Source organism: Nannobrachium achirus (assembly GCF_963921795.1).
Source record: "Nannobrachium achirus genome assembly, chromosome: 2".
In the NCBI taxonomy this organism is placed as follows: domain Eukaryota; kingdom Metazoa; phylum Chordata; class Actinopteri; order Myctophiformes; family Myctophidae; genus Nannobrachium; species Nannobrachium achirus.
Window position 1 is genome coordinate 70,466,716 of NC_137811.1, and position 24,226 is coordinate 70,490,941.

General features: G+C 43.6%; 1 protein-coding gene across 1 annotated transcript in view; it reads left to right on the top strand.

Annotated features, from left to right (window-relative positions):
* LOC308300182 (rho guanine nucleotide exchange factor 2-like) overlaps nt 1-23,966 on the top strand; it is a gene marked incomplete at its 5' end in the record, with an annotated part of 94,135 nt that extends 70,169 nt beyond the window's left edge. Inside the window, 21 exons of the mRNA XM_080743984.1 lie at nt 776-843; nt 3,729-3,792; nt 4,421-4,553; nt 4,825-4,934; nt 5,656-5,799; nt 6,824-7,074; nt 9,759-9,884; nt 10,702-10,819; nt 11,410-11,661; nt 13,699-13,775; nt 14,709-14,881; nt 15,795-15,862; nt 16,042-16,275; nt 17,830-17,925; nt 18,254-18,306; nt 18,431-18,475; nt 19,349-19,399; nt 20,147-20,395; nt 22,195-22,317; nt 22,783-22,945; nt 23,700-23,966. Coding sequence (XP_080600110.1) covers nt 776-843; nt 3,729-3,792; nt 4,421-4,553; nt 4,825-4,934; nt 5,656-5,799; nt 6,824-7,074; nt 9,759-9,884; nt 10,702-10,819; nt 11,410-11,661; nt 13,699-13,775; nt 14,709-14,881; nt 15,795-15,862; nt 16,042-16,275; nt 17,830-17,925; nt 18,254-18,306; nt 18,431-18,475; nt 19,349-19,399; nt 20,147-20,395; nt 22,195-22,317; nt 22,783-22,945; nt 23,700-23,782 — 2,681 coding nt within the window. The 3' untranslated portion in view covers nt 23,783-23,966. The remainder of the gene's footprint in view (nt 1-775; nt 844-3,728; nt 3,793-4,420; nt 4,554-4,824; nt 4,935-5,655; nt 5,800-6,823; nt 7,075-9,758; nt 9,885-10,701; nt 10,820-11,409; nt 11,662-13,698; nt 13,776-14,708; nt 14,882-15,794; nt 15,863-16,041; nt 16,276-17,829; nt 17,926-18,253; nt 18,307-18,430; nt 18,476-19,348; nt 19,400-20,146; nt 20,396-22,194; nt 22,318-22,782; nt 22,946-23,699) is intronic.
* Between the last annotated feature and the right edge of the window lie 260 nt (nt 23,967-24,226).

Here is a 24,226-nt window from a genome sequence, read left to right on the forward strand (position 1 = left end):
TGTGTGTGTGTGTGTGTGTGTGTGTGTGTGTGTGTGTGTGTGTGTGTGTGTGTGTGTACGCTGTGGTTCTAAACAGGAACCAGTCAGTTTAATAGCTGCAGTGTTGTTGAGTGGTTCCATGTGCTGTGGTGTGCCTCAGTCAGTTGGTGTATGTGTGCGTGCGCATGCGTGCTTGTGTGTGTGTTAAGAGTACATGCCACATGCTGTGTGTGTGTGCGTGCGTGTTAATTTCAGGGCGGTTATGGGAACAAAGACAGCTGTGTGTTCCAGGCTGACATCAGATCTGCTGTTAGGAAATGTCTAAAACATACTGACAATAAGACTATGACTGACAGGGAAATGTCTAAAACATACTGACAATAAGACTCATACTGACTGACAGGGAAATGTCTAAAACATACTGACAATAAGACTCTAGTGACTGACAGGGAAATGTCTAAAACATACTGACAATAAGACTATGACTGACAGGGAAATGTCTAAAACATACTGACAATAAGCCTCTACTGACTCAGACTGACAGTTGATCAGCTGTAAAACACCTTAGCACAACACACATCATTCCTGTGATTTGCAAAGGGTGTGTGTTATCATGATTATCGGCACGCCTGAAGTGTTTGATGAGACCTGTTCCATAATGCTCATTATCATGACTAGAGAGCTATTTGAACCAATCTGATTGCTTTGTCGGAACTACATGTTGTATAATATGATAATAATAATGCCATTACTAATGTAAATGAATCTGTCTGTGTGTGTGTTTCTGTTTCTCCAGCCTGTAACGTCACCATACACAACCGCTGCAGAGACACGTTGGACAACTGCACCAAGATGAAACAGAGGGTGAGACATTCATTCACAAGTCTTTTTATCATGAATCTCATCGTTGTGTCGTGAAGATGAGAAGCTGTGTCTAACCTCTGGACTCCACTGTATTTATAACATGGCTTGGTTGAATATAATGCTTGATTCTGATGATTGTTCCAGTCGCTGAATTCATCTATCGGTTATTTTTTAATAACTCAATGACAGACCGCTGTCTAATCAAAGACTCAGAGCACCTGGCTCATATCAATCTGCCTAACTTGATTTTGTGCCGTATCCAACATGGCAGCTATGCAAACAAACACGCAATGTAATTTACAGCCAAACATTGCTCGACAATGCTGTAACAATATTGATTCTATTTCATCAACACTCCGAGCCGACCAGGTTACACTGGACGCACCTGCCATAAATGAACCGACTATGAAATGAAATCCTTTTAAAACCAACTAAATAGCATTGTTGTTACTTTTGGGTCAATGTATTACATTAAAGTAGCCGTGTAATAAGCAGGATAATCAAAGGGAGCCGGTCATTATAGAGAAATAAACCTCTTAACACATGGGCTGCTAAGGTTTATAACATTTATAGCTGTTGCTGCTGCCACCATTGACTTACGCTTTGTTTTGACGTGCCTCGCAAGCTTCGTGCGTGTGCACGTGCGTGTCCAGAGAAGATTGAGGAGGATAATCCATTTGTTTACAAACGCTCGCGAAACTAAAATCCAAAATCGCGGTAAAATCGCGGTAAAGTGTCGCCGTGAAAAACAATCAGCTCTCTGCTTCCATGGGGCTGTTTTCATCTCATTCCTGGATAAAGTTCTTATGTTTCAAAGTAGAATCTAAAGCAATGTAAGTCCTTCCGTGATGTCTTCCACAGAGGGGCTGCCTGCACTGACTGGGTGACGTAATGGACTCAGGTCATGCAAAGGGCAGCTGCAGTCTCAAAAAGTTAACTGTTTGTTGCCTCGTCTGTCGACGAGATAACTTCCTGTGGCAGGGGGACACCTAGTGGCCTTAACTCGTCCCTGAACGAGTTTGGCTCCCCAAGTGTTAAGAGGTGATAAAGACCTAATCAGCCAATGGTTTATTTCTCAATAATTTGATTGATTTCCCCTTGCAAACTCTGTTGACTCAATGACCTGGGGTCCTCCAGGAGTCTGTACTTGGTTCCCCTCCTTTTATCCCATCTTATCTACACAACGAATTAGGGGTGGGCGATATGGAAAAATACAATATCACAATACTTTTCAAAGTGGTATCACGATACACGATCTTATCATGATTCTTTTTCATGTTGGTTTTTATGGTTATTTTTCAAGTCACTTAACAGTACAACAACCTACAAGGTAACAAAAACTAAAGGAAAAAGATAGTTTTGGGAGGTCTAAATTGACCCTTACAAGTATGTAACTCTGACAGTATACAAATGAAACCAAATGGACCCGTTATGGTCCATTTGGTTTCATTTGTATACTGTCAGAGTTAAGGAGAGACCTTGACATTTTAAAGTTTGAGAACAACTGATTTAGAACAAAATGCAGGTTTAAATGAATTCTTAAATGAATCTCTGTATTAACAATTCAACAGGATTTCTTTTATAAGGCTCCCTCAGTTGTATCACGATTATACGATATCTCTGAAAAGGCATATTGTGGAGACAATGTATCGTCTCAACGATATTTATCACCATATCGCCCACCCCTACAACGAATACCTTCACCCAAAATGTCAGATCTGCTATCTTCTATTTTCACTGAATGTTCGTCCCAGCAATACGGTCGCTAGGTTTCGTGTGGTTAACTCTGTACCACAGGGATTAAACGTGTACCCGTGGATTGCTCTGTATTCATACAAATTAACTTTGCTGCGAATACGACAAGCCTTTGGCCTTTTACACAGCGACGGCATCGTACCGTACAGTGCGTGTTCTGTCTGTCGCAAAGCTGATCTCATTACATCCTAACCGGATAGTGGTTTATATCCTGTGTAACCGGTTAATCGTTTAAACCTCCCATCCCTTCTAGTCTCGCACGCTAGACTGTTGTCTCCGAAAGTTTCCAAATCCTTCCGTGCTCTGAAAACCATCAGAGGATGAAGCGGATGTGAAGCCTCCTCCCCTCTTCGCTCATTACAGGCGTGCATATTCCTAATATAAATACAAAAATGTATATATATCAAAAAGATCTAAGCATATCGTCACTGTCGGGCAGAAAGCTTGTATCTCGCAAGTTTCACATTTGTATGTTTTTTTCATAAAATAAAGCCCTGCTTCATCATACAAAAGTGTCGGCCAAAAGTAGTGAAAATAGACGATCTACAAGCACACAACGCCTCGCGGCGCGAGGTGTTGTGTGCTTGTAGATCTGCTGTTTTCACTATTTTAAATTAGTTTCTTTTAATTAATAACAAAAAAGGAAGGTTTTGGACATACAAGGTTTCCACCCGACAATGACGATATATAGACCTTTTTCCAGGCACACAGACGTGCGCGCGCGCACATACACACACACACACACACACACACACACACACACACACACACAGGTGCCGCTTGACACCGCAGTCATGGTTGCCGCTCTGAGAAATCGGTCTATTGGTTGCTGCTTACCAGAGATGGAAATTCTAAAACAAAATGTAAAGATATTTTAAATTAAAATATATTTACGGGGAACGGAAATGGCGAACGGATGACCGCTTCCGTTCTCTGCTTTCAGGAGGTGTAGTTCCAGACTCTATATAGCATTCAGAGATTGTGGAATAGATGTCTGGATACGCGAGACAACTACTTTACCATCTGTCTTAAGTTGAGCAATACCTCAGTGATCCCTGTGTATTTAACCCATGTTAAATATCAGGAGTCTCTATTAACTGTTTGTATTTCTGTCTGTCTGTCCTAAACAGCAACAAAAGTTGTCTCTGGTGAGGAACAGCGCAGCACTTCAGAATGTGTCACTGAGGAACAAGAGTAAGTCTGTCTGTCTGTCTGTCTGTCTGTCTGTCTGTCTGTCTGTCTGTCTGTCTGTCTGTCTGTCTGTCTCTCTCCTCTTCTTCCATTGGTTGTTATTCATATTGGTCGATTGGAGTGGATTGTAATTTTGATTGTTTGTCTAAATTACTGTTTCGTCTTTCTTACGAACGTACTCTCTCTTCTTTCTCTCTCTCTCTCTCTCTCTCTCTCTCTCTCTCTCTCTCTCTCTGTCTCTCTCTCCCTCCCTCTCCCTCTCCCTCTCTCTGTCTCTCTCTCTCTCTCCCTCTCTCTGTCTCTCTCTCCCTCCCTCTCCCTCTCTCTGTCTCTCTCTCTCTCTCCCTCTCTCTGTCTCTCTCTCCCTCTCTCTCTCTCTCTCTCTCTCTCTCTCTCTCTCTCTCTCTCTCTCTCTCTCTCTCTGTCTCTGTCTCTCTCCTCCCTCCCTCTCCCTCTCCCTCTCTCTGTCTCTCTCTCTCTCTCTCTCTCTCTCTCTCTCTCTCTCTCTCTCTCTCTCTCTCTCTGTCTCTCTCTCCCTCCCTCTCCCTCTCCCTCTCTCTGTCTCTCTCTCTCTCTCCCTCTCTCTGTCTCTCTCTCCCTCTCTCTCTCTCTCTCTCTCTCTCTCTCTCAGCTCCTGCAATGAAGGAGCGTCCTAGCTCGGCCATCTATCCCTCAGACAGTCTACGCTCGTCCCTCTTGGGGTCGAGGCGGGTTCGCTCCGGTCTCTCTCTCTCCAAGAGCGTCTCCACCAATAACATCGCTGGGTGAGTCCACAGCAGCCGTCTGATTGGTCTACCACACCGAAAGCCTTCTCTCTTTTGTAGTGGTTAACACAGGTGCTATTAACCATTTAAGCCCAATTATGCGACAAATACAAAAATTGCAATAACAACTCATAATCCTCTGCACTGTGGCTGCTATCTGCTATTTTCGTCTGGTTTCAAATTTATTTTGACGATTTTTGCCTATAATAACACATAATGAGTCTCTCGCTCTCTCTCTCTCTCTCTCTCTCTCTCTCTCTCTCTCTCTCAGTAATCTGAATGATGATTCTCCGTTGGGTTTGAGGAGGATTCTGTCTCAGTCAACAGATTCTCTCAACTTCAGAAACAGATCCATGTCTATGGAATCGATTAATGACGAAGGTAACGCACACACACACACACACACACACACACACACACACACACACACACACACACACACACACACACACACACACACACACACACACACACACACACACATACACACACACACTTTTATCTTCACACGCAGAGAAAATGGCAGAGAACAATGCACTGACATTCATGACATCACAGATTTCACACGCGCAAAGCAATTACTACTACAGCATCGTGTACGTCACATTTGTACGACGTCCCAGTTGTTCGACGCTGGTGAATGCTAACCAGGTGAATGCTACTATGCCTAAACCTAACCCAAACCCTTACCCTAACCTCAGTAAAACCATGCCTAAAACCTAACCCTTTGTCGAACTAATGGGACGTCGAAATATTGAGATTTTACCCCTATGACAACACAATCACTAGGACAATGTGAGTTTGCCGTGTCCGTTAGTATATCGTTTCTGCCAGGCAGAAGCCTCCATATTTGATCTTTTTTGTTTTCTTTTTCATTTAGTGAATAAACACCCTAATTGATCATACTACAGCGCCACACAAAAGTATCGAAAGTTGCAGATCTTTTGAGCTTGTAGATCTGCTACTTTTGATACTTGTACGTTTTGAATCCTGAAAAGCAACACTTGACAGAGACCATATTCTGGTACATTCTAATGTATATAACGCAACATATTTTAACGTGTGTGTGTGTGTGTGTGTGTGTGTGTGTGTGTGTGTGTAGGGGAGGTGTACTACGCCTCTCTGTTGGAGGACTTGGAGGTGGAGGGCAGAGACGTGGAGAAGGACAGTTGGAGCATGGTGGTCGAGCCCTCCTTTCTACAGACGCAACGCAAAGACATCATCAAGCGCATGGATGTCATCTATGGTAAACACACACACACACACACACACACACACACACACACACACACACACACACACACACACACACACAAAGTTTCACATTTGTATGCTCACATTTGTAAAGCCTTGCTCCACCACACAAGACTGTCACAAAACTAGTGAAAATAGCAGATCTACAAGCACACCGCAGATCTACAACCGCGAGGCGTTGTGTTCTTGTAGTAGAGCGTCTTTTCACTATTTTAAATCCTTTTTTAAATGGTAAACACAAATGGAACGGTATTGGACATACAAGGTTTCCCCCCGACAACAACAGTAAATATGGGTTAACCATATAAACGTGTTTATATGCCAAATCCTGATCGACCCCTGCAACCCCACCCGTTCACTCAGATCAGCTAACACAGGGATGATGACAGAACCCTCGCTAAAAACCCCAGGACAAAAATCCACTCGTCGTAGACAATTCGCCCTCCTGGCCCCCAAACTGTGGAATAAACTCCCTGCCTCTGTTAGAACAACAGATTCACTCCCTCACAGGGGCGGCATAGCTCAGGGGTAGAGAAACTGGTATTAGAGCACGAAGGGTATAAATCCCGTAGGGTTCCCAGTTCGAATCCGGGCTCCCCCTGAGTTAATGTCGAAGGGTCCTTGGGCAAGACTCTGAACCCCTAATTGCCTCCGGTGAGTAGGTTGGTGCCTTGCATGGCTTCCTCCGCCACCGGTGTATGAATGTGTGTGTGAATGGGTGAATGTAATGCACAATCTATGTAAAGCGCTTTGGATTAAAAGCGCTATATAAATGCACCATTTACCATTTACCATTTACTCCCTAGCTTCCACCGTGGACTGAAGACTCATCTTTTTTTTTTTTTTTTTCTAGATTGGCATTTCTATGCATTTGATGTATTGATGTTTTACCTTGCTATTGTATTGATGTTTTACCTTGCTTATTGTATTGATATATTACCCTGCTTATTGTAAGTCGCTCCAGATTAAGAGCGTCTGCTAAATGCCTAAATTGTAAATTGTAATTGTTTCTCCAGAGTTCCTGCAGACAGAGTTCCACCACGTGCGCACCCTGAGGATCATGGAGGGGGTGTTCCGGCAGGGCATGCTGGACGAGGTGCTGCTGGAGCCGGGGGTGGTCCACGCCATGTTCCCCTGCCTGGACCAGCTGTTAGCGCTGCACACCCGCTTCCTGGCCACACTGCAGGCCCGCAGGACCCAGGGCCTGGCCCCCGGGAGCCACAACAACTTCACTATACACAGACTGGGAGATCTGCTCACTCAACAGGTAGAGATATCTATATATATATATATATATATATATAACTTCACTATACACAGGCTGGGGGACCTGCTCACTCAACAGGTAGAGATATCTATATCTATATATATATATAACTTCACTATACACAGACTGGGAGACCTGCTCACTCAACAGGTAGAGATATCTATATAAATATAACTTCACCATACACAGGCTGGGAGATCTGCTCACTCAACAGGTAGAGATATCTATATATATATACAGTATATAAATAACTTCACCATACACAGACTGGGAGATCTGCTCACTCAACAGGTAGAGATATCTATATCTATATAACTTCACCATACACAGACTGGGGGACCTGCTCACTCAACAGGTAGATAACTTCACCATACACTAGGCATTCACCAAATATTCGAATATTCGAATATCAAAGTCACTATTCCACGTTGTTCACCAAAGTCGAATATTCGCGTATTTTTTATTTATTTTTATATATTTATTTATTTAAATACCGTATATAGTTTATAAAACTTGGCTAGATAGGAAGTCATAAGAATGAGTTGTCAATGCCCCTGGTGGATGAATTTGTTAATGCTCTATACCAGAGCTTCTCAAACCTTTTTAGGCCGTGACCCCCAAAATAAACATATTTGATTTAGGTTCCCCCACCCTGACAAGCACTTGGAATTGTAGGTATTAATGTGACTCGGTTCCACAGATAAATATTGTGAAAATAGCAGTCGAAAATATCGACTATTTGAATACTTTGAGGTCGAATAATTTGAATACTAAAAATCACTATTCGTGAATGCCCTACTATATATATATATATATATATATATATATATATATATATATATATAACTTAACCATACACAGACTGGGAGACCATGAATATCAAAAGTCCATATTTAAAAATATTACAATATTATACGAGACCACTCAAAACAAAGATTTATAAAAGAGAAACATGTTTGAAGTCCAGTGGGAAGTTTCCACTGTTAGTTATGATTTGGGGTGCCATGGCATCTCAAAGACAACACCAGCACTCACGGAACACTCCTTTTAAGGCACATTTTTATTTTATATTAAGGTCGGCATGGTGAGCTGCAGAGCTGCAACAAACGGACGCGTTTCGGCGTTAAGCCTTCATCAATCAGCCTTGCATGCTGGGGGCAAGGGAAGTGTCACATTTATAGTGTCTGTCGAGGAGACAACTTCCTCTGTCCATATGGCTCCCAACCAACTCCCAACCAACTGTTAAAATAAAGTGCAAAAGACAATATAATTCAAAGGTAAATACATCAAAATCCATTACACACATAGTCAAAAAGTACATCTAAATACAAAGAGAGTTCGCGACAACTTAAGTCACAGTCCCGATCCACGGGGGCCCTGGTTTTGTGTCCGCGGTGGTCCATTATGATATAGGATATAACAAAATATGCCAACACGAAAATAATAGTACGTAATTAAAGTCGGACATAATTATAGTCATGTTGTATTTAAAGCAAAATGGCAGAGGGTTGAAACAGTTTTGAATACGTATTGCATTACAAGAATAGACCGTTTCACACTTGGACAACAGTTAGACAAATAGTCAGGGTTAATTTCCTGTTGCAGTGTGTGAATATAGCAGGCGTTCCCTAGCAACACAGCAACACTGTGATGCTAGAAAGACCTGCAGTCTCTATGAGGAAGTTTAGCAGTAGTCCCTGCCCACCGCCCGTGTAAACAAGGTTAGACAGCGCTTAAATTTCTGTTTTCGTCGTCATCACCCTTGCAGCCCCCCGCGCCCCCACCGTTGCGCTCAGGGTCATTGGGAAAAACGCGGTCGCGTCAGAGACGGATGCATTGACCCTCATCCACTCCCATGTCAAGGGAATAACCCAGAAGAAGCGTTAAGTCTTTGATCGAAGATGCATTACGCCTGTGGGGTCACCAGCTCATGGGTTGAATACAGGTTCATGGTTCAGCACTGCTGTACTCTCACCCTGTAGACTAGAGAAACTCACTAAGCAATGGGACAGAGCTAAACACAGGAAGAACGTCACTTTGTTGACACTCATATATTACATTAGCTGCTCAAGTGTGAAAGTTCAAAGGTCAGAGAGTAATGCTGCAAGTAATGCTGTAATTACTATCAAAACCTCCACCGGCTGTCTGTCTGTCCATCCGTCTGTCTGTCCGTCACACTTTTGCCCTGCTCATATCTCCGCAACCGTTGCCCCGATCCATGCCCAATTTTGCACTCACACTCCTTGCCTGCCAAACCACGACCGCCACCCATCGATTTTCACATAGCCCTCTTCTAGCGCCACCATGAGGATTTTTTCAAACACATTTTTGGACGCTGCTCCTACAAATTCTGCCCTAAAATCACGCAAATCGATACACACTTGCTCTACACTCATGTCATCAACATGGATCTGTCCCATTTAGCGCCACCTTCAGGCAGATTTTTTAAAACACATTTTTGGCCACTGCTTCTACAGATTTTGCCCTAAAATCAAGCTGTGACCTGACGGTCGCTTATCTCCCGATTAGGGGGTCTTACTGGTGAATACAACTAATGAATCGTTATAGTGCAGCAGTGTTTCCCAGATCCCCATTGATTGCATGTCTGTTTGGAGGTAGTCCAACATTTGTTGAACTTGTTGCACACAATCAATAACTTGCTTTCATCCACTTTGCCCGTGCAGTTCTCAGGTCAGCATGCAGACGACATGAGGAAAGCCTACTCCGAGTTCTGCAGTCGACATCCCAAAGCTGTTAAACTCTACAAAGAACTGCTGGCCCGAGACAAGAGGTTCCAGCACTTCATAAGGGTGAGTGAGGAGATGAGAGGAGAGGAGTAAAGCTGGTTGCAAACTGCTGTGTTTTTTCGTTGCGTTTTGGAAACATGATTGACATAACGTGAGGTCGATTTTTTTATTTACATGCTCCGATATTCGCTCCTATATTCGGCCTAAAAAACGCAGCAGTGTGCAACGAACTTAAGGAGAGGAGAGGAGGGAGTGATAGAGGAGAGGAGTCTGGGTGGGTTGGTGTCAGGAGGTACCAGTTAGATCTCACATGCTTTAGAATGGAGACACACACTCACACGCACGTGCACACACACACTGTTTGAAGTCAGACAGGCTCAGTTCTCTGAAAAAGGAATAATGAAACTATTCATGGAACAGAATGCCAAGAAGGAGACTCAAGATGAGAGAGAAAGAGAGAACCTATATATGAATGGAAGGAACGAAAGGAAAAAAGAAAAAGAGAGAGAAGAAAGAAAAGTGAATGAATGAATGATGGATGTCTCTGTCAGGTGGAAACCTCATATGTCCAAAACTGTTGCCTTTTCAGGATTCAACTTTAAAAAATGGCAAAAGTAGCAGATCTACAAGCTCAAAACGTGTGCCAAAACGCGCATTTCCAGCTTGTAGATCTGCGACTTTTGATGCTTTTTGTGTGACGCTGTAGTATGATCAAATAGGGCGTTACATTTACGGAAAAACACGCTGTTAAAATATGGAGATAAGAGACAGTTGAAGCAGTGAGCAGGTTGTTATGTCTTCCAGACCAGTGGTTCCCAAAACCTTTAGCTCAAGACCCAAAAGAGAGATTTCTTCATGAAATTTCTGTTTTGTCTTCCAGAGGGTCAGTAAGGGTCCACTGCTGCGGCGTCATGGGGTCCAGGAGTGCATCCTATTGGTCACCCAGAGGATCACCAAGTACCCCGTCCTCATCCAACGCATCCTGGACAACACCAAGGGTATGTACCTGTCTGTCTGTCTGTGTGTCTGTCTGTGTCTGTCTGTCTGTCTGTCTGTCTGACTCGGCGTTTCCCAAACCTTTCAGCTCGAGAGCCAAAAGATACATTTGGTGTGCCCAAACTTACGAAAATATTAGGAATTAAAGTTAAGCGCGATTTAATAGGGAAAATAAGCCAATCTACTAGTAGGGGGCTAGTAGTGTTACTGTAAATAGTAATCGGCGGCTTATTGTGTCTAAAAAGACATTGTACTTGTGCGCATGCCCCCACCCACTGAAATCAAAAGTTGTCCTTTAACTATTTCCGTTTTTTAAATGCGTGATTTCAGTTCTTGTCAGAAATACAATGAAAAATAATGTCTGTTTTTTATTTTGAAATTATGTATGAAATGTAAAAAAGGCATATAAAAATGGCTTCCGACCCACTGTTTTGGAAACACTGGTCTCTCCTAGGTAACGAGGAGGAGATCCAGTCCTTGTCCACCTCCCTGGTCCTCCTCAAGGACCTGCTGAGCTAACACTGTGTGTGTGTGTGTGTGTGTGTGTGTGTGTGTGTGTGTGTGTGTGTGTGTGTGTGTGTGTGTCTCCTAGGTAACGAGGAGGAGATCCAGTCCCTCTCCACCTCCCTGGTCCTCCTCAAGGACCTGCTGAGCTGTGTGGACCAGCAGGTCCTGGACCTGCAGAGGACCCAGAGGCTGCAGGAGATTCGCTCCAGGCTGGACCCCCGGGCGCAGGCGGAGGTCCGGGGAGGAGGGCTGTTCCGGGGAGGAGAACTCCTCCGCAGGAACCTCATCCACGAGGGAACGCTGCTCTGGAAGACACAGAACTCCAACCGCCTCAAAGGTAAGTGTATTGCGTGTGTGTGTGTGTGTGTGTGTGTGTGTGGGTGTGGGTGTGTGGGTGGCAGGGCAGGGCAGCAATTTCACGGAGGCCATGGCCGCGTTGCCCCTCAGTTTGGCCTTGTGTCCCTCAAACCAATGGCATGACTTAATGTCCCAGCTGACTCCCACGCTGTCGCTTTCTTGTCAATATGTAGACCAGGGGTGGGCAATTATTTTTTCCATGGGGCTACATAAACAACAGAAAATATTGTGGAGGGCCGGGCCGCGCAAGATGTGCTCCCCGGAAACTAAACACACAACTCCAATTTTTGTTAAAAACCCGGCATTCTGCATCAATTTTTTTTTTTTTTTGCCACTCTAGCCATTTCTGATGGGTAAGGTAAGGTCTTGGCGTGTGACCAGTCTGACCACCTGCTTGTTATTGAGACAACATCCAATGATCACACACACGTGCTGATGTACGCATTGCGTCCATATGTACGTGAATAAAAAACATAAAAATAAAAGAAATGCAGCTTTAGTCCATGCATGAGGTAACATTTGAAAATGTGTTTATTTTGTATTTTGCCTTTAACCCTACACGGGCCGGTCAGAGTGAACCAAAGGGCCCCCGGGCCGCACGTTGGTGCCCAGGTCTGATGTAGACAGTAGACACCGGTGTCTCTTTCTTGTCATGTAGACACCAGTGTCTTTGTTGAAATTCTGAAATCTTAACTCCCCACGAGTCCCCATCTTCAAATCAATCCACTGCCTTTGATTGGTGCAGGGCTGAGCATGGATCAGATTGTAAATACCATCATGTATCCATTTCACTGCAGATTAGGTTATCATCCCTAACCCTTAGATTCAACAAATTCTTTCAATGGACTAAAATCTTGTTTTATTCGATGGCCTTCCTGCCCTGGCATTTGGCCTTTGTGCCCTCAAAAAGATGGACAACACCAAAGTGGCCTTGACCCTAAAATGACAAAATTCCAGGTGGGCGGGATGTCATGGTATCCGGTGTTACGTGGTGTGCTGTTTTATTATTATTACTTTTAATAGGCTAAAAATAAATTCATGTGGCACCCATGCTTGTTATCAATACTTGGGTCAAGATGAACAGGGGGAATCAGGGGAGAAAATCATCATCTTAAAATACTGCTTTATAAAAGAAGAATAGATATTCATAGAAGTGTTTTTTTATGAAGAGAAGTGACTCGTATGTCTCTGTCTCTGCACCTGGGCTGTTAGCTGCAGCGGACACAGCAGTGTCAGATTTCACCTACCTGTAGTGACGATGTGTTCTCAATTAATCTTATAATTACTTCCTGTTTGTGTCGTGAACAACGCAGATGAAGGCTGTTTGAGCTGAAACATGTCCGTTGTTGGTCTCAGTGCAGAAAATGAAATAGTGAAAAGGACATTATCGAGTGCTGCTGGCTTTTATATCTTCTTGTTGTATTTTTTTTTACCTAAAGTCTTATCAGTTTGCTAAGGTTTGGTTTCTGTTTTTCTGGCTCATTGCCAGGCAGTGCAGGCCTAGAAGGACACCTACTGGTTGACAATATTAATGCAGGACGCCCAGTGCACAATGAATTACTGAAAGTAATTAAAGTGGGCTATGCAGTGTTACCGCTGTTGACATGCATTTATTACTTGTTGGGAAATTCCCCACACTGTGACATCCCTAGCCTGCGTGTGTGCGTGTGTGCGTGTGTGCGTGTGTGTGTGTGTGTGTGTGTGTGTGTGTGTGTGTGTGTGCGCGCGGTAATCTCTCAAGAACAGAATGTAGTGCTAAGGAACAAAACAGAGGGCGGTGTTATTTCCCTTTTCTTTGACAATGGCTTGCCAGATTGGTGTGCGTGGTGGATTCAAACCAAAGATTTACTTTTCCTTCTCTCTCTCTCTGTGTGTGTGTGTGTGTGTGTGTGTGTGTGTGTGTGTGTGTGTGTGTGTGTGTGTGTGTGTGTGTGTGTGTGTGTGTGTGTGTGTGTGTGTGTGTGTGTGTGTGTGTGTGTGTGTGTGTGTGTGTGTGTGTGTGTGTGTGTGTGTGTAGACGTACAGGTTTTATTGATGTCGGACATCCTGGTATTTCTTCAGGAGAAAGATCAGAAATACGTCTTCCCTTCACTGGTCAGTACTCCTCTCCTCTCCTCTCCTCTCCTCTCCTCTCCTCTCCTACCTGCTAGTCCTGGGTTCTTTGTATCTTTTCATTGTTTTCTTTTTTCTTCATTTACCCTGTTGCTGTTGTTTTACCATAGTCAGGGAAAATTAGCAGAATACCTGTCAAATCTGTGAATAAATTCCTTACCAAACAATTTCTTCACCAATGTGTTCGTAAAGGTGTCTAGTAACATATCTAACAAAGATTGAAATTCAACATCCCTAGCAAAATGTTTGACAGCTAGGGTAATTCTGGGTCTCATTCACTTACTATACATTGTACTATAAGGGCAAAAATCACTCTCAAAAATATGCTTTAAGTAGCATGTGAGGGGTCTAACTAGGTGTTTTTAATTATTCTGAATCCATTGCAAGCATTTGTTTTGCACGAAAAACATTCCTTGGGCCAAAAATGGACCCCATACACCTTATGAAAAGTGATGACTCATCACTAAACCATCGTTTCTTTGCGTCTGATGGCCCAATGAATGTTTTTCGTGCAAAACAAATGCTTGCAATGGATTCAGAATAATTAAAAACACCTAGTTAGACCCCTAACATGCTACTTAAAGCATATTTTTGGGAGTGATTTTTTCCCTTATAGTACAATGTATAGTAAGTGAATGAGACCCAGAATTACCCTAGCTGTCAAACATTTTGCTAGGGATGTTGAATTTCAATCTTTATTAGATATGTTACTAGACACCTTTACGAACACATTGATGAAGAAATTGTTTGGTAAGGAATTTATTCCCAGGGTTTTATTAAAATTCCCTGACTACCAGGGTTCATGCCCATTTACACCGATCTCATCACTCTGCATAAGAGCATCTGTTAATGGGTTTAATGTCTAATTTATCCTCTCCTCTTCTCCTCTCTCCTCTGCTGTCATTTCTCTCTCAGGACAAGCCGGCGGTGGTGTCGCTCAACAACCTGATCGTTAGGGACATAGCCAATCAGGAGCGAGGGATGTTCCTGATCAGTCACTCCACGCCTCCGGAGATGTACGAGCTTCACGCCGCCTCCAAAGACGACCGGAACGCCTGGATGAAACGCATCCAGCAGACCGTGCACAGGTCAGTCAACACCCTAACCCTAACCCTAACCCTAACCCTGGATGAAACGCATCCAGCAGACCGTGCACAGGTCAGTCAACACCCTAACCCTAACCCTAACCCTGGATGAAACGCATCCAGCAGACTGTGCACAGGTCAGTCAACACCCTAACCCTAACCCTAACCCTGGATGAAACGCATCCAGCAGACCGTGCACAGGTCAGTCAACACCCTAACCCTAACCCTAACCCTGGATGAAACGCATCCAGCAGACCGTGCACAGGTCAGTCAACACCCTAACCCTAACCCTAACCCTGGATGAAACGCATCCAGCAGACCGTGCACAGGTCAGTCAACACCCTAACCCTAACCCTGGATGAAACGCATCCAGCAGACTGTGCACAGGTCAGTCAACACCCTAACCCTAACCCTAACCCTGGATGAAACGCATCCAGCAGACCGTGCACAGGTCAGTCAACACCCTAACCCTAACCCTAACCCTGGATGAAACGCATCCAGCAGACCGTGCACAGGTCAGTCAACACCCTAACCCTAACCCTGGATGAAACACATCCAGCAGACTGTGCACAGGTCAGACAACATACACACCAGTAGTTCAGCAACACATTCTAGTTCTAGTGTAGCTTTATTATTTATTCTAGACTAGCCCTTACCCGTTCAAAGATATGAGCTCCGAAATGATGTGCAGTGTGTGGGTTATGGGATGTGCACTGTGCACAGTATATGAGGGATGGAAAGTAACTTTAACTGGTGCTTGCATGATAATATGTAGGAGCATCAATGTAAGAAATACCCGTTTCGTTTAATGGCTACAGAGATGACATTAGTGATTTAGTTCTCACTCCACTAATGTCAATATCGCCACCTAGTGGTCTCACTATCTGTTTGTTTGTCTCACTTTCTGTCTATCTAGCTGTCCATCCAGAGAAGAGTTTCCGCTGATAGAAACGGAAGACAAAGCCTTACTACGCAGACTGAGAGGTACTGTCTGTCTGTCTTTCTCTCTGTCTCTCTCTGCAATCTATATCTTTTTTGGAGGAATAGAAAATAGGAGAAAGGAGGAGAGGAGCTGTTATAAATTTACCCTCTGCTCTTCTCCTCTCCTCCTCTTGCTCTCCTTCTCCTCCCCTCATCCCTTTCTTCCTCTCTCTCTCATCCAGCTGACATCCAGCAGAAGGACAGTGAGGTTCTGGAGCTCCTCCAGGAGAGGGTCACCCTGTTCTCTGACCTGGTGGAGGCCTCCGGGGTGGGGGGAGGAGGTGGAGGAGGAGGAGGAGGAGGAGGAGGAGGAGGAGGAGGAGGAGGAGGAGGAGGGGATCACAGGAACCTGTTCAGAGCTGACACTCCTCAGGCGGTGCAAGGAGAGCGTCTCCTCAAGGAGGCCATCACAGAAGGTAGGCCCCCAAAGTGTGGAATAAACTCCCTGTCGCACTTAGAACGACAGACTCACTCCCTAGCTTCTGCCGTGGCCTGAAGACTCACCTCTTCAGACTACACCTAAGCCCATAGCACTAAAGCCCTTTGCACACAGGACAGTTGCGTTTCTTCCGTTTGCTGTATGAATAAAACGCATTGGATTTGGTGTGCAAGGCTGTGCGGAATCTGCGCTGCGGATCCCAAAAGGAGTCATAAAAGGAGTGATGAGTTTTTTTACCGCATGCGACAAGACGCACGAATCGAACTGGTTTCGATCGAGAAAAAAACGCACGGCCGCAGCCACTCGTCGCACGGCTAATTCGGATCCGGTGTGCATGAGGTCGTAGAGAATCATTGTTTTCTTTTAAAAAAAAAATTGTCAGTTTTATCCGTGTGGATAAACGTGCCTGTGTGCAAAAGGCTTTACCGTAGCACTCGCCTAACCTCAATGACCAGACATGAAAGCTGGCATTTTATAGGTTTTATACAAATCTTTTTACTGATCAGGTGCTTGGTCTACCTACGTTATTTTGTATAGATTGATATTTCTATGCGTTTGATGTATTGATTTTGATGTATTGATGTATTACCTTGCTTATTGTAAATCGCTCTGGATTAAGAGTGTCTGCTAAATGCCTAAATTGTAGGAAGTAAAGGAGGTGATGATGTTTATCAGAATCTGCTTTATTGTTACGTCACAGTTTTACAGAAGAAAAGACTTGGGTGAAATTAGTTTATGTTCATAGTTCCCATCACATTGTTATATCCATAGGAGAGGGACGAATAGTTTGACAAAGAAATGTCCCTTGGATGGCAGGGGAAGACTCATGAATTATTAATGAGCCATGTGCACTAGTGTTCGGAGTCATCCAAGCCTGTTATCCTGTAACCACACACACACACACACACACACACACACACACACACACACACACACACACACAGGGTGGGACTCAGTTGTGAGTACTTTACATCAGTCGACATGGTCCACATCTAGACATGCTGACATGTTTCTGGTTCAGAAACATCAATATTTAGCACATTGTTTTGCATTTTAAATCCAAAATGAAAAGGAACATGATTGGATGACTCTGAAGACAAGGACACTTGGCATATAAAGTATGCAGAAGTCTTCCCCAAGTTCCCCTGCTATCCTGGGAAAAGTCATTTGCTTACTGTTAAATGTTTCTGTTGTTACACCACTAATGCATCTAGAACTACAGTAATACTAATGATAGGCATTCCTTATAGTTTATCTAGTGTCATGGATAGCTACAGCTACTGGTGTTGTCAGGTCTGACACCTTGCCAGGACCATATTCATATTAACAAACATTTACTGTGTACACATATTATAATATAGACACAAACCGCTCAAATTAAATGACATAACATGAACTGAACCAACTAATTATCTCTTTTCTTCATCTTTGTACTTCTCTGTCTGTCTGTCTGTCTGTCTGTCTGTCTGTCTGTCTGTCTGTCTGTCTGTCTGTCTGTCTGTCTGTCTGTCTGTCTGTCTGTGTGTTGTAGTTGACAAACTCAGTGAGTTGTTACTAGGGTCCAACATTGAGCTTCTCTCCTCTGTAACCAACGGCAACCAGAACCACACAGGAGCTTCAGTCAGCAGTGAGTTTATACACGTGTGTGTGTGTGTGTGTGTGTGTGTGTGTGTGTGTGTGTGTGTGTGTGTGTGTGTGTGTGTGTGTGTGTGTGTGTGTGTGTGTGTGTGTGTGTGTGTGTGTGTGTGTGTGTGTGTGTGTGTGTGTGTGTGTGTGGCAAAAGTCATGGAGTTTGTTCAGCATATAACATGGCCTTATTGGCCATAACAGGCCAATAAGGCCTGTTATGTTAAATCACACGTGTATCTGTATTATATACAATTATATGAAACTGTTCATGCATATATTACTGTCAGTTATGTCAGGACTGATATTCCTGTCTGTCTGTCACCCAGATGGAGACTCACTCAACAGCAGCTATGAGGTCAACGGCAGCTCTTCATCCAAAGTGAGGAGACACACTTCCTGACAGTCCATTTACCACCATGCACACACACACACCCACGCACGCACGCACAACACCAGTCTGTAAAGCTGTCTGATCAAAGTGTGTGTGTCTGTTGTCTCTGCAGGACAGAAATGGGAACCACCAGGTTCAAGACAGACCTCTGAACCAGGTGGGACGTCTTTCTAATTCCGTGTTGTCATCCTAGAGTGCTGCTTCTCAATGTGAGAAATGTTGCAAGGAATCAAATGGAGTGTACGATTTCTATGAACACTCAGCATTTTACAGTGTAGATTAGGGTCCTAGATATAAGAAATCCTATCAAATGGGGGTCCGCAGCCTAATCCATCAAATCTGTTTGAGAATCACTGGTCTAGAGGTTTACAACCCCAAAGTAAGACAGTTTGTCTTCCATACTTTCTCTGGATATTATAAAAAAGGGAAGAGGAGATCTGAGCACTCAGAAGTCAGGAGGGGAGGAGCTTAAAGTTAACATAAAGTTTATTTTATAAAACCAACATGTTTCGACCTTACGGTCTTCATCAGGGCAAGAACTATCATACTGGTTGTATAGCAGGGGTCTTCAACAGGGGGTCCGGTACCTCTAGGGGGTCCTCAGAGTTAAAGTCTTTGTGTGATAGAAACCTTTTTTTCTCCTTTTTTATAATAACCACTTGAACCCTAAAGTCCATATTCTGAGAACTTTAGCTAAAAATAGCAGAGGCGTTGTAGGCTTGTAGATCAGCTATTTTCGGAAAAGAGGTTTGGTGTAGAGGGGGGAAAAAAGAGCACAGAGTGAAAGGTCAAGTTTATTAAGTATTGACAGTAACACAAATTGACGTGAATCCAAAATACACTGATGATTGTGCTGTCAAACAGTGAAACTATATGGAATCTGGGGGTCCCTGCTTCATCTCTCTCTCAGCTAAGTCCTTGGCCTGAAAACGTTGAAGACCCCTGTTGTATAGATAGGGTACATACTAATAGATGATGCTAAATATACCAGTGTTTAAGTACTCATGTTTTATTGATCTGTGTCTTTCAGGAGGTTTGTCACCGACTGATCAACCTGAGCACCCAGCTCCATGCGCTGCAGGTCTGTTCTACACCATCACTAAACTAAATTATACACTTAATGAATACAGTCATCTGAAAACAATACACTGAATATAGCAGTATGAATGCAATACCCTGAATACAGTAATCCGAATGCACTATTCTGTATACAGAAAGCAAGTCATCTGAATGCAATATTCTGAATAAGATTTATCAAAATACAATACCCTGAATACAGTCATCATAAGGGAATGATACAAATACATACATATGTTTATCAGAATGCAAGCATCTGAATTCAGCAACCATAATAAAATAACAATCTGAATCCTACAGTCCTCTGCGTTTAGTACAACATAATAAATGTTATGATTAACCCCTCCCCCAGGCTACAGTGATTCATTTAATATAACATAATAAATGTTATGATTAACCCCTCCCCCAGGCTACAGTGATTCATTTAATATAACATAATAAATGTTATGATTAACCCCTCCACCAGACTACAGTGATTCATTTAATATAACATAATAAATGTTATGATTAACCCCTCCCCCAGGCTACAGTGATTCATTTAATATAACATAATAAATGTTATGATTAACCCCTCCCCCAGGCTACAGTGATTCATTTAATATAACATAATAAATGTTATGATTAACCCCTCCCCCAGGCTACAGTGATTCATTTAATATAACATAATAAATGTTATGATTAACCCCTCCCCCAGGCTACAGTGATTCATTTAATATAACATAATAAATGTTATGATTAACTCCTCCCCCAGGCTACAGTGATTCGTCAGGACTCCATCCTGGCGTCCGTCTGCCTACGGTCAGGCCCCGCCTTAAACTCCGCCCCTTCCGCCACCGCAGCCAACACGCCCGGCGGCGGCCCGCCCCGCCTGGCTCGCTCGGTGTCCCGGGACTCTGGGCTGGACGCGGGGCTGGCGGGAGTGGGCCTGGGGGGAGTGGTGCTGGGAGGAGTAGCGGCCAATGACGGCGTGATGCTCCGAGGACAGCTGGCTCTCCTACAGGTTGGTATAAGCCCATTTAGACCAGGAAAGTCTTTGAATATCTTTGACCCGATTCTATAAATGTCTTCTAAAATCCTTTTTTTCTAAAAGATTTTTTTTTTGAAAAACGCATGTTTCTATGTCAGTGGTTCTCAAACTTTTTCCATGTCAACCCCATCTCAAAATATTTAAAATAAGATAGATTCAAAGATTTGCACAAATGTTAAAGTTAAAAAAAGAAGAAAAATCACACCCGTGTGAAGTGGAGTTGTGTGTGTGTGTGTGTGTGTGTGTGTGTGTGTGTGTGTGTGTGTGTATTGCAGTTGATGCTCAGGGCAGGCTAGACTCAACGGCACGGCACCTCTCTGGTCACCCAGGATCATGTGTACCGATTTTTGTGACATTTGACGAAAATATGTAGGAAAAGGAGCAAAAAGTGTGTTTTGGAGAAAATTCAAGATGGCGGAAAATCTATCCTGACGCAAATGGGCGTGGCCTATATGGGGAGATGCGTCTTGACCCAAGGAATCCAGGGAAAAAATAATTTTAATTTTTCGACCTACGGTTCAAGAGTTACGAGACAAGTAGGCCGTTATAGCGCCACCATGAGGCAGAGTGGAAATGCTTTTGGGGATTCGTTGAGTATGCCACCCCCGACCTGTGGTTGAAATTCAGTGTTGACTGGACCTTTTGTTTGTGATTTATGGCTATTGTTTGCAAAACGGGCCCCTCCCGCTAACTTTGGAAGCCCGTTACGAACGAACGGAATGGACTATCGCAATATCCCTTGAGTATGTTCATTGCATAGGTTCATAGATCATGTGTACCGGTTTTTAAGACATGTGAAGAAAATATGTAGGAAAAGGAACAAAAAGTGTGTTTTGGAGAAAATTCAAAATGGCGGAAAATCTATCCTGGCGCAAATGGGCGTGGCCTATATCGGGAGATGCGTCTTGACCCAGGGAATCCAGGGTAAAAATAATTTTAATTTTCCGACCTACGGTTCAACAGTTATAGGCCAAAACGTAAACTGGGCTGTTATAGCGCCACCATGAGGCCAAATGACACAATTATTTTTTATTTAATCCTTGAAATCATTATGAACCTCCTCTCCAAGTCTTGAAACTGTAGCCCCTATGGTTTGCGAGAGACAAATAATTGAATGTGAGTTTTTGCGATTCCCATTATAAGTCAATGGGAAAAATTAATTCACTAATAAATTAATATCAATTAAACTATTGAACCTTTCTCTTAGCAAGTTACTAGCCCACCATTCCCGAGTAAGCCGGTCGATTTGACATATGGCGCGAGTGTGTGGTGGCAAAACTGTGGGACTAGTAGCGTGCCGAAGTTTAGGAAGTTCAGGCTACATACACACAGACACACAGACAGACAGACCCACACAGCCACGTATAGGGAGCCTGTGTTTCACACAGCTCCAAAAAGAAAAGAATAGGAGGCCCCTACTCGACCATGATTGGAGGAAGGCCCCTCACAGGAGGCTGAAGTCCAAATATGGACCAAACACTCTATAGTAACTACTAGTACTATCAGAACATACGTATACCCATTTTGTTATTATATGAATTAAATGAAATCACCTACCCTACCTTTAAAGCATAAAATAATGGTCAAAGTGGTTAAAATCTAGAGTGACACGGACGCAGGTCTAAATGGGGTATATTTTAAGTTAAGCTTAGTTTAGCTTAGTTTTACTTGTCTTATAACCCTGGTTTCTCTTGCAGGAGGAGGTGGAGAGGCTCCGGGAGAGCGAGAGGCTCCGTCAGCAGCAGGAGCAGCAGCGGCAGAAGGAGCAGCAGCAGCAGCAGCAGCAGCAGGTCAAAGAGGAGGTGCAGCCGGGTGGTGGAGGAGGAGGAGGAGGAGGAGGAGGCAAGAGGAGGAGACGCAGGGGGAACAGAGGGAGCAACGGAGACGCGGAGGAGGTGAGATCTAGTAGGGTGTTAGACTGTTCGTCCGAGATCCCTGGGGCAGGGATACTCAAATAGCTGAACCTGTGGCCACATTACAATAATGTCAAGGGGCCACGGGCCAGTTGATAAAATGACAACATTACTTGATAACTTCTCTATTTTATTTGCTTTATTTCCACATAACGTATGAAAAGACAAGTGCAATGTGCATTTTTTATGGCTTGGCTTTCCATTTCTATTAACGTCAATGAGACAATTTGTAATCAATGTAGGCCTAATTTGCTACATTTGTCTTTTATGACTTGGCTTTTATGGCTTTTTTTCCAGAAAATAAACGTATAAATAGTTAATAAAAATCTACTTAAATAGATTACCGTGCGTGCGTGCGTGCGTGCGAGATCAGTTGCGTATCCAGTGTTTCCATCCGTATGGATCCGTATCCATGTATTCATTTGTGTGTTGTCCTCTCTGAATCAGGTTGCGAAGAGGAGAGACAGTGGAGACGCAGAGCCCCGCCTCACCGCCCCATTGGCCAGCCAGGACCCTGTGGACCAATTGGACGGCGTTCTGGAAGGCAGCGATGAAGAGGAGGAGGAGCCTGAGGTGGTGAAGGTCTCCCCTCGCTCTGACAGCCCCAGAGGTATGTAAATGAATGTTTTAATATATTTTTTTGATATAGTTTTTTTATAGATGACACTACAAACAATACACAACAAGACAAACACCAGACCAGAATATAGGCTATATAAAATATGAGGAATTGACCCATCATACAAAAGTTGGACATATGTAAAGTTATTAAAAAGTGGATCACTCAAAGTGGAACATTGATTGCTACAATTACAACACATTTCTACATAACCTGTACATCCGTCATCCTGGGGCACAAACAAGAAGCTGGATGTGCATGTTCACATTCTTTCACTACTAGTGTCACACAGAGTCGAGATGACCCGTGGTGGGACCTCAGATATATTTCAATGTTGCCAAACTGTCCTGACTCAGGTTCAACATGAATATGGTATACTCTGCTGTATCAAGCAAAAAGTACTTTGACAGAATGAAGCAATCCTTGGGCACGACCAGATCTCCAGCGTGCCCTTTGGAGATGTTGCATCTGTCACAAGTATCCGAAACTGTTGGATACATTTTATTAATTTTAAACTTAGAGTAATGTAATCTGTGCATAACTTTGAACTAGACAAGCTGCAATCTGGGTGGATTCTCTTCAACCCCTCGCTCCAGATCTCATCAAACAGTTCCACCCCAATATCAGCCTCGCATAATATATAATCCTTGATGAAATCATAAAACATCAGTCCAACATGGTTGCTCATAATATGTAACCTGTTTCATTGGCGTCACATTAACATTGTTTCCATGCTTTCATTCAGACCTGCAGGACATCCCAGAGGAGTCCGAGTTTGGGCCGGAGAGTCGGGAGGCGGAGCCTGAAGCGGGGACCACGCCCAGTTAACGCTGGCCCCTCCCATCTCAGAGCGGAGAAACGCTTCGATGGAAACGGGTTCATTTTTCAGCTGAAATCACCTTCAACTCAGCTCTGTGGAAACCCTGGTTGTGTTTGAATCCAGACACTGCATGCTACACACACACTACATGCTCCATGACTGTGGACTACATTATAGTATATGCTCAGTGACTGTGGACTACATAGTACATACCAGAGTACATACTCCATGGCTATGTAAAACATATAGTACATACTAGGGGTGTGCATTTCACATTCTGAAGGTTATTTGATACTTATCTCGAGTCCTGGGAGTGTGAATTACCAACTCCATCATGATAATAATACTTTGTCGATTATTGGGATGAAAAAGCGATCACCATTAGTTTCACTTTAGTTGTGTTATGCTTGATATATGAGACGACATCTTATGCCCAGGTAACGCAATCTTGT